Source organism: Bison bison, unplaced genomic scaffold, assembly GCF_000754665.1.
Source record: "Bison bison bison isolate TAMUID 2011002044 unplaced genomic scaffold, Bison_UMD1.0 scf7180017864478, whole genome shotgun sequence".
In the NCBI taxonomy this organism is placed as follows: domain Eukaryota; kingdom Metazoa; phylum Chordata; class Mammalia; order Artiodactyla; family Bovidae; genus Bison; species Bison bison.
Genome location: NW_011495038.1, coordinates 1,661,628 through 1,672,172, shown reverse-complemented (window position 1 = coordinate 1,672,172; position 10,545 = coordinate 1,661,628). Strand labels below are relative to the sequence as shown.

At 41.4% G+C, this 10,545-nt stretch overlaps 1 protein-coding gene across 1 annotated transcript in view; it reads left to right on the top strand.

The window, feature by feature from the left end:
- Window positions 1-10,545, top strand: part of MAML2 (mastermind-like 2 (Drosophila)) — a 402,462-nt gene that overhangs the window by 383,516 nt on the left and 8,401 nt on the right. Inside the window, exon 5 of the mRNA XM_010862134.1 lies at window positions 9,416-9,527. Coding sequence (XP_010860436.1) covers window positions 9,416-9,527 — 112 coding nt within the window. The remainder of the gene's footprint in view (window positions 1-9,415; window positions 9,528-10,545) is intronic.

Below are 10,545 nucleotides of genomic sequence, written 5' to 3'. Positions count from 1 at the left end.
ATTTTTTTTTTTTTTTTTTTTTTAAGGAAACTGAAAGTGTATTTCCCATTTCCTCACATTTAAGTGGCTTTACCTTAAAGGCTTGGGCTTCCCTGGTGGCTCAGAGGTTAAAGTGTCTGCCTACAATGCGGGAGACCTGGGTTCAATCCCTGGGTCGGGAAGATTCCCCTGAAGAAGGAAATGGCAACCCACTCTAGTATTCTTGCCTGGAGAATCCCATGGACGGAGGAACCTGGTGGGCTACAGTCCACGGGGTCACAAAGAGTTGGACACAACTGAGCGACTTCACTTTCACTTTTACCTTAAAGGCAAGGTCGTTCTCGCTCACATACTACCTAAGTATCTGCTCGTCCCTTCTGTATTCTCAAACTCATACATTCAACAACTGATCCAAACCCTTCCTTCCTCCTAAGACCAAAACCCCTTCTCCAGATTTCTTGATTCCCTTCAAACTGTTTGGCCAAATTAAAGAAGAAAGAGGAAAATTAACCATCTCCAGGTTGATAGAGCTAAGGTACACAGAAAATAAAATAAGGACAAATTTATCCTCAAGGAGCTTTGCAGTGAGCAGAAACCCAGGTGTAATAAGGGCTGTAATTCTTCAGTAAATATTTACTAATTCACAATGGGGCTACAGCCATAAACAAGACAACCCTGTCTATGTCCTTAAGGAGCTTAGAGCCTTCTGGAGGTGTCAAACAGGCAATTGTAATATATATGATTAAATACTGTGATGTGGGAACTACCAGAAATGATTTCAGAGAGCAAGTTATAGCTACTGAAGATCTGAAGGTGAAGAAGGAGATGGAAGGAAGAACAGGGGACTGTCCAACCAGAACAACCAGCATATTCCAAGACTCGGGCACAATAAAGTATACAACATATTAGGCTTGCTGAGGGAGGTCATGTGTACACAGATAGGGAATGAAAGGCTAGGAGGCCAGAGATCAGAGACCAGAGGCATTTGCAAATCAGAATTTGCATTGTCTGAAAAGCAATGGGGAGGACTTCAAAGCATTTTAAACAAGTACTTGATTCAGACTTGATTTGCAGCATAATAGGCACTTTCCAAGTAGCACTAGTGGTAAAGAACCTGCCTGCCAATTCAGGAGACATAAGAGATGTGGGTTCAATCCCTGGGTCAGGAAGATCCCCTGGAGGCACGCATGGCAACCCGCTCCAGTACTCTTGCCTGGAGAATCCCAGGGACAGAGGAACCTGGCAGGCTACGGTCCATAGGGTGGCAAAGAATCTGACACGACTGAAGTAATTTAGCAACAAATAAGTACTTGATTCAGATTTGATTTGCATTATAATAAAGGTATAAAGGGCTCCCCAGGTGGCTCAGTGGTAAAGATTCTGCCTGCCAATGAGAGAAACATAGGTTTGATTCCTGGGTTGGGAAGATTCCCTTGAGAAGGAAATGGCAACCCACTCCAGTATTCTTGCCTGGGAAATCCCATGAACAGAGGAGCCTGATGGGCTACAGTCCATGGGGTCCCAAAGAGTTGGTTTTTTGGGGAGCTTCCCTGGTGGTTCAGATGGTAAAGAAGCTGCCTACAATGCAGGAGTTACAAATTTGATCCCTGGGTCAGGAGGGTGGCTGGAGACCAAGAGGTATAGCCTAATGTGTGTATTTGTTGGTTAGTTTGAGACTGTATTATGAAATATTTAATTTATAGTGAAAAGTATAAATCATAATATAACAATCTTTTTTTTAAGACATGAAAAAATGGAATTAATTTTAGAGTCCAGAGAATGTGAGAAGAAATAGTGAGAAATAAATGTGTTTGACTCAAATAAGGAGTAGTGAGAAATAAACTTACAGGTGAACTTGAGTGCTGCCCTAAGGTACAGGGGAACCACTGACCGGATGGCTAAATGACACAAATAATTTCTACCATAAATCACAGTTTTGAAAACTCCATTCCTCCTACCCACTCCCTCCCTTTCGATGATCTTCATAAACAATACAGCTTGGAAACAAGGGCAGTAGATGAGAAAAACAGATAATCTAAGATTGGCTCACTGGGTACACGTTCATCGTTGCCATCAACACTACTAATCTGTTGACTGATAGCAGGCAGAGGCTGAATTTCTGGATTTTCAGCTCTCATTAAAAGGCAAGGAGATATCCCCTGAGGGTCTTGTCCTGGCCCCATCCTAGCTCCCATGGAGCCCCGGTTGAGTCACCACTGGGACAGGTGCAAAGGGCAGGGGCATAAGCTATGGGAGATGAATGGGAATGAGGCTGCTGTTTTTGTGATTTTTATCAGCCATTCACATTTCTTTTTGTTTGGCCACCATTGAGGGTGCCTGTGCTTTTTAGCATATCCAGGAGGAAACCGTCTTTGATGCCACTTTACATTAGCATATGCTTTGTAGTCATTTGCAGTCAGTTGGCAAGGCTAGATAGGCGCCTAAATGGAGACATTTTTCTCATAAAAGTGTATTATCCTTATTCTCTATTATTCTCCCACCAGTGAGACACAAAGAAGAGAGATGAGTAGAACTTGTTAACAACGGGCATCAGAATCACCAACGTGTCTTGTGTACCTACTCTGTGCCAGGCACCATGCTGAGTTTTTACAGAATTAAAAGGATTAATCCTTTCAAGGGGAGTTTGAGGGAGGTCCTAGAATTATCCACATTTTACATTTTGAGATGGCAAAACTGAAGCAAGACAGATATGGGCCACAGAAGATGATTTCTATGTTCGCTTTTTGGGTTCAAGATATCAGAATATGAGACACTGGTTGTGAAGTTAAATTTCATGTTGCACAGAAATAATTCACAGGGGTGGCCTGTGGGTTTCCACTTGCTTAGACTGGGGATGTCATTCTCTTGCGAACAGAGATGTCTTCATTCAGTGTTGGAGTCTTGTCTTTGCTGCTCTTCACCACAAAGGGAGCACCATCAGGTGACAAGATGGCAGTTCTATCACAGCCCATGTTTAAGGCCATGAACTCTAGCTCATTTGTGAACAAGTACTTTAAGAAACTGAGGTTCCAGAGATACATATGTTACTATATGTTACTCTTTGAACAACCTAAGTAACCCCTCAGGAGAACAAAACATCAATAAGTAGGTTGAATATACACAAAAATAAACCCAGATTTGAAATCTAGTCCTTAATGGAGAACCAAGGGCCTAATTATCACATGTGTGTGTGCATGAATTCTGTTTTCTTGAACAGAAACACCTAATTACATAAGAAAATAGGATGGATGCTTCTGAAAAAGAGAAGACTTCAGAAAGTCCCATGCTTGGCATAAAAATCAAAACTCTCAGCTTGCACAATAGTTTACAGCAGGAATGGTTGAATATTGCCACATTTGGGTTCATGGAACATCTCAAGCTGTTTCTTGAACATTTAGGGTTTGGGCAAAACCAGAAAGAGTTTCACCAACCACTTTTTCCCTTAATTTGTAAACCCATGTTTAAAAGAAATGTAATCCATATGTTTCTGATTCATTTACACTTAGCTCATCAAAATTGTGTTTTATATGAATTACTTGATGCCCCAAATTCCCTCTGAGCCTTTCAAGTCTTTCTCCTTTGAAACAAGAATTTGAATTTGGTTTGTTGTTGTTTTAAAGCCACTTTTTTTTTTCCCCTTTATAGTTGATTTATTCAACTTAGAAGGTTTGGAATTTGATGGGAAACTGAGAAATACATGGTTTAAGTGGTTCTAAATTAGGTAGCCCACATTTGACTTCCATCTAATTTACCCATCTGTTACAAGGTTTTCTTTTCTATTTATTGATTTTTCTGTAACTATATTGTATCTACTATTGTGAGCAAGAATCCCTTAGAAGACATGGAGTAGCCATCACAGTCAAGAAGAGTCTGAAAAGCAGTACTTGGATGCAATCGCAAAAACAACAGACGATCTCTGTTCGTTTCCAAGGCAAACCATTCAATACCACAATAAGCCAAGGTTTTGCCCCAAGCAATAACATCAAAAAAGCTGAAGTTGAATGGTTCTATGAAGACCTACAAGACCTTCTAGAACTAACACCCAAAAAAGATGTCCTTTTCATCATAGGGGACTGGAATGCAAAGTAGGAAGTCAAGAGATAATCGGACTAACAGGCAAGTTTGGCCTTGGAGTACAAAATGAAACAGGGCAAAGGCTAACTGAGTTTTGCCAAGAGAATGCCCCGGTCATAGCAAACACTCTCTTCCAACAACAAAGGAGATGACTCTACACATGGACATCACCAGATGGTCAACACCAAAATCAGATTGATTATATTCTTTGCAGCCAAAGATGGAGAAGCTCTATACAGTCAGCAAAAGCAAGACCGGGAGCTGACTATGGCTCCAATCATGAACTCCTTATTGCCAAATTCAGCCTTAAATTAAGGAAAGTAGGGAAAACCACTAAACCGTTCAGATATGACCTAAATCAAATCCCTTATGATTATACAGTGGAAGTGACAAATAGATTCAAGGGATTAGATCTGATAGACAGAGTGCCTGAAGAACTGTGGACAGAGGTTTCTGACATTGTACAGGAGGCAGTGATTAAGACCATCTCCAAGGAAAAGAAATGCAAAAAGGCAAAATGATTGTCTGAGGAGGCCTTACAAATAGCTGTGAAAAGAAGAGAAGCTAAAGGCAAAGGAGAAAATGAAAGATATCCCCATTTGAATGCAGAATTCCAAAGAACAGCAAGGAGAAATAAGAAAGCCTTCCTCAGTGATCAATGCCAAAAATAGAGGAAAACAATAGGATGGGAAAGACTAGATATCTCTTCAAGAAAATTAGAGATTCCAAGGGAACATTTCATGCAAAGATGGGCACAAAAAAGGACAGAAATGGTATGGACCTAACAGAAGCAGAAGATATTAAGAAAAGGTAGAAAGAATACACAGAAGAACTGTACAAAAAAGATCTTCATGACCCAGATGACCATGATGGTGTGGTCACTCAACTAGAACTAGATATCCTGGAATGTGAAGTCAAGGGGACCTTAGGAAGCATGACTATGAACAAAGCTAGTGGAGATGATGGGATTCCAGTTGAGCTAAAAGATGATGCTGTGAAAGTGCTGCCCTCAATATGCCAGCAGATTTGGAAAACTCAGCAGTGGCCACCGGACTGCAAAGGTTTTCATTTCAATTGCAAAGAAACGCAATGCCAAAGGATGTTCAAACTACCACACAATTGCTCTCATCTCACACACTCGCAAAGTAATGCTCAAAATTCTCCAACCTATGCTTCAACAGTATGGGAACCAAGAACTTCCAGGTGTTCAAGCTGGATTTAGAAAAGGTAGAGAAACCAGACATCAGATGCCAACATCTGCTGGATCATGGAAAAAGCAAGAGAGTTCCAGAAAAACATCTACTTCTGCTTTATTGATTACACCAAAGCCTTTGACTGTGTGGATCACAACAGACTATGGAAATTCTTAAAGAGATGGAAAATTCTTAAATACCAGACCACCTTACCTTCCTGAGAAATCTGTATGCAGGACAAGAAGCAACAGTCAGAATTGGACATGGAACAACAGACTGGCTCCAAATTGGAAAAGGAGTACATAAAAGCTGTACATTGTCATCCTGCTTATTTAACCTATATGCAGAGTACATCATGAGAAATGCTGGGCTGGATGAAGCACAGGCTGGAATCAAGATTGCAGGGAGAAATATCAATAACCTCAGATATTCAGATGACACCACCTTTATGGTAGAAAGGATGAACTAAAGAGCCTCTTGATGAAAGTGAAAGAGAAGAGTGAAAAAGCTGGCTTAAAACTCAACATTCAAAAAACTAAGATCATATCATTCCGTACCATCACTTCATGGCAAATAGATGGGGAAACAATGAAAACAGTGACAGACTTTATTTTCTTGGGCTCCAAAATAACCGCAGATGGTGACAGGACCATGAAATTAAAAGACGCTTACTCCTTGGAAGAAAAGCTATGACCAACCTAGACAGCATATTAAAAAACAGAGACATTACTTTCCCAACAAAGGTCCATCTAGTCAAAGCTGTGGTTTTCCAGTAGTCATGTATGGATGTGAGAGTGGACCATAAAGAAGGCTGAGCGCCAAAGAATTGATACTTTTAAACTGTGGTGTTGGAGAAGACTCTTGAGAGTCCCCTGGACTGCAAGGAAATCCAACCAGTCAATCCTAAAGGAAATCAGTTCTGAATATTCATTGGAAGGATTGACGTTGGAGCTGAAACTCCAATACTTTGCCCACCTGATGCGAAGAACTGACTCATTGGAAAAGACCCTGATGCTGGGAAAGATTGAAGGCGGAAGAAGGGGACAACAGAGGATGAGATGGCTGGATGGCATCACCAACTGGATGGACATGAGTTTGAGTAAACTCCAGGAATTGGTGATGGACAGGGAGGACTGGCGTGCTGCAGTCCATGGGGTCGCAAAGAGTCAGACACGACTGAGCGACTGAACTGAACTGAACCTATGCCAATTATTTTTATCTTTGAAAAATTGAGCTTCATGTAAAGCTCAATTCTTTGAGCTTCACGTAAAGTTGCAGTGAAACATTGTAAAAACTTCCTGATCCATACTGAGAAAGACAAAAGCATTTCCTGATGTCCAGAACTGATATGAAACTCACAGTCAGGCTATTTTCTTTTCTGTTGGACTTAAACAATTTTACAGAATATGAAGCTCAGACGGTATTGCTCTGAGACCATGATAAAATGAGACAAAAGAAGGCCACTTCATAATTTTGTCTACAAACTGACACAAACAAGGTCACTGTGCAACTCACAAAATAGGAAAATTTCCCGTCTTTTGCTGAATGCACGACAAATAGTTCTTTACTCAGTGATAGAATCGACCTCACTTTCTGATAGCTTACAACCTAGAACAAATCCTCTCTTCCTTAGACCCTCCCTAAGTCACCTAATCAAAGCCCCAATCCTGTAATATTCTACTACAGTTCTGCTGGGACACTGGGTTGTCCCTCATGATGTGTTTTCATCCTCCCTTCAGTGAATGGTAAACCCAGCAGGTGTGTTCCTGTTACTGAACGCGAATCCATGTGCCTGACACACGGTGAGTCCGAGCAACACAAAACGTCAGAGCTTGGAGCAGAGAAAGATTTATTGCAGGGCCCAGGAGTCAGGCGGCTCATGCCCCCACACTCCAAAACCCCAGGAGGCTTTCAGCAAAGCACTTCTAAAGGCAAGGTAAGGGAGGGAGTGGTCAGTTATGGCAAATGTCTTGGTGTCCCAATTCTTTGTTTTTGCAACTGTCCAGGTAGGTCAGGTGACAATGTTCCTGAAAACCTCTAACAAGACAGATGTTATTCTCTGTTCTGCAATTTTTTATCTCTATATGAATGGACTCTTAAAGATCAGCATCCGCAGAATGGGATATCTTGTATATTTCAGGCTCTAGGCAACATTCTTTTACAGAAGGTGCAGAGCCATCATGACTAAGCACAGCCAACAGAGCACAAAGTTTAAAGGAAAAAGGAGCAGAGCTAACATGGAGTTCGATTTGTTCTTCCCTGCTACATTTGCGGTATTCTTTGGACTCATATGGGCCTTCCCAGGTGGCTCAGATGATAAAGAATGTGCCTGCAACTCGGGAGACCCCGGTTCAATCTGTGGGTTGGGAAGTTCCCCTGGAGAAGGGAATGGCAACTCAGTCCAGTATTCTTGCCTAGAGAATTCCATGGACAGAGGAGCCTGATGGGCTGCAGTCCATGGGATCACAAAGATTCAGACACAACCGAGCGATGAACACTCGGCCTAATATAAAAACAATGCCCCTATTTCCTCTGTTCACCTCCAAACTCACCTACTCTAAAGATCTAAAGGGGGCTCATACCAGAAAGAAGAAAAGAAGGGAATCCGGGAAATGTCTGGATTCTGAGAATGGGTTGGCAGAGAAACGAAGCAGCAAGAGACCCTTGTATCATGTGATCAGAAAGCCTAAGTTTTTGACTCAGGATCAGGTTTCAGTTCTGCTACTGTGTGATCTTGGACAAGTTACTCAACCTAAGGAAGCTTCTGTTCATGGATTTGGGGAGGTCGAAGAGGACCCTCCCTCGGTGGGCCTTGGTAAAGACACAGAGAAGAAGCTGAGGTCTTACCCATGGCCGAAACAAGTTTATTGAAGGAAGAATAGAAAGAGCAGAAAAAGAACGTCAAGAGAGAGGTGGGCCAAGCCAAGAGAGGTACTGGGACCAGAGTGATGAGGTGGGGGCGGGGTGGGGGAGGTTGTTAAAGACGCGGCTTTTACATATTCATTTAGGTGAGCGTGGATTGACAGTTTTGATTGACAGTTGCGAGTTAGGTAACAACAGGTTGTCCTTCCCATAATTCAGCCTGTTATAATCAGATGCATGTGTATATAGACTATTTATGAATCCTTAATAGGCTCCCGGCTGCCCAAGGTCACTTGAGAACACAACTTTGCATCAGTGGCCACGCACAGGAGTTGGGGAAGCCCCACTGGTTAGTTTTTAAAGCTACTGGCTGCGTAGGGCGCATGCGCAGGAGTTAGACCCGTCTCTGGTTATTTTGTAGCGTATCTGTGAATTCTCCTGTGCCGCATTGGGGCGTGCCTGGGGTGGGCTTTAGAGATCAGCTTGCATCCTCTTGGCCAGGCCACCCCTCAGGCCTAACTTCCTACCTAACACTTCCATGCCTTATCGATTAAGTAGGATCAGTGTTCTTGCCTGGAGAATCCCAGGGACGGGCGAGCCTGGTGGGCTGCCGTCTATGGGGTAGCACAGAGTCGGACACGACTGAAGCGACTTAGCAGCAGCAGCAGCAATCAACCTTATGAAAGGGAAAATGAGATAATATGCACAGAATGCCTATGTCAGTTATCTGATAGGTTATCTCCTCCTATCTCTCAGGTTGCCAAATTTAGCAAATAAAAACACAGAATACCTGAGTGTCCTGCATTTTACCTGACAGTCTTATTCCTATACCTTCATACATGGTGGGACCAGAAGTACATAGAATACAAAAAATGTATCAGGTGTGCTACAGAACTAGAAATACCTATCTCTGAAGTCACAGAAAATCTGTCCTCTCTGAAAGCTAATTGCAAAGTAAAGAAAATGAGAGTAGTTACTAGACTCAAAACACATGTTGAATGTTAACCAGAGGTAGAAACTAAACTTTTATGAAGGAAATTGAAATCTAAAAGATCAGTCTCTAAATAAGGTCCATGATTCGCCACTGGCTTGAAACATGAAAACAAAACAAAACAAAAAACCAACTAAGATCCATGATTCTTAACTATGACTGCAAAATTGTTCTTACCTTTTGAGTAACAGTGTTTATTCAGAATTTGTTACCTTTTGAATAATAATATTCTTACCTTTTTGAATCACAATCTAATCATTTTTACAAGTGAGAAACTAACAATGCAGTTTATTATATTTTCTTTTGTGTTTTCTAGGAGAAAATTGCTCCACAAGATCAGATAAACAGACATTTGACAAGGCCACCACCAGATTATAAAGACCAAAGAAGAAATGTGGGCAACATGCAACCAACTGCTCAGTATTCTGGTAAGTGTTCTTAAAAATTAATAAAATTCCTAACTGTGAAAAGAAGAAGACTGTTCAGCTGTTAATATTCCCTCCTTTCCTCATTTCATATTTAATTGTAACATCTTTCTTAGACTCCTTCTCTAGCTCCCATTTAACTTTCAATCAGGACCAAATTGGACTATTTTTTAGTCCAAGCATCAAGTTTTTCTAACTTATTTTTGTTCCTCATTCAGGGTTTTCACTGCTCTTGGGATTACCTCTGAAAGTCTAAAAAGCATAAATATTTTCTAAATGCTTGGTTCAACCATTCTTCTCCCAACAGTGTATTTTGACCCAGACAGTGTTAAGATAAGCAGATATTTCACCCTCATGGTCCCGTTTGTTATTTGAATAGAGTCCAATCTTTCTGTCTCCACTTTGGGCTCATCTCCCTAAGACAAATAGCCCTATTACCAAAAAATAATTGAAAAGCAAATTACGTCTTTAGGAAGTCTCTCAAAATACCAAAAGTGGGTTACATGTAAAATATAAAGCAAGGGACTTCCCTGGTGGTGCAGTGGTTAAGGCCCCTGGCTCCCAATGCCTGGGACCCAGGTTTGATCCTTGGTCAGGGAATTAAAATCCCACATGTCTCAATGAGGAGTTGGTCTGCTGCAACTAAGATTTGTGCAGCTATATATATATATATATATATCAAACCTGGGTTTGATATATATATGTATATATAAAGCTATGTATATAACATTCAGACAACTAAGATCATGGCATCTGGTCCCATCACTTCATGGGAAATAGATGGGGAAACAGTGGAAACAGTGTCACACTTTATTTTGGGGGGCTCCAAAATCACTGCAGATGGTGATTGCAGCCATGAAATTAAAAGACGTTTACTCCTTGAAAGAAAAGTTACGACCAACCTAGATAGCATATTAAAAAGCAAAGACATTACTTTGCCAACAAAGGTCCGTCTAGTCAAGGCTGTGGTTTTTCCAGTGGTCATGTATGGATGTGAGAGTTGGACTGTGAAGAAAGCCTG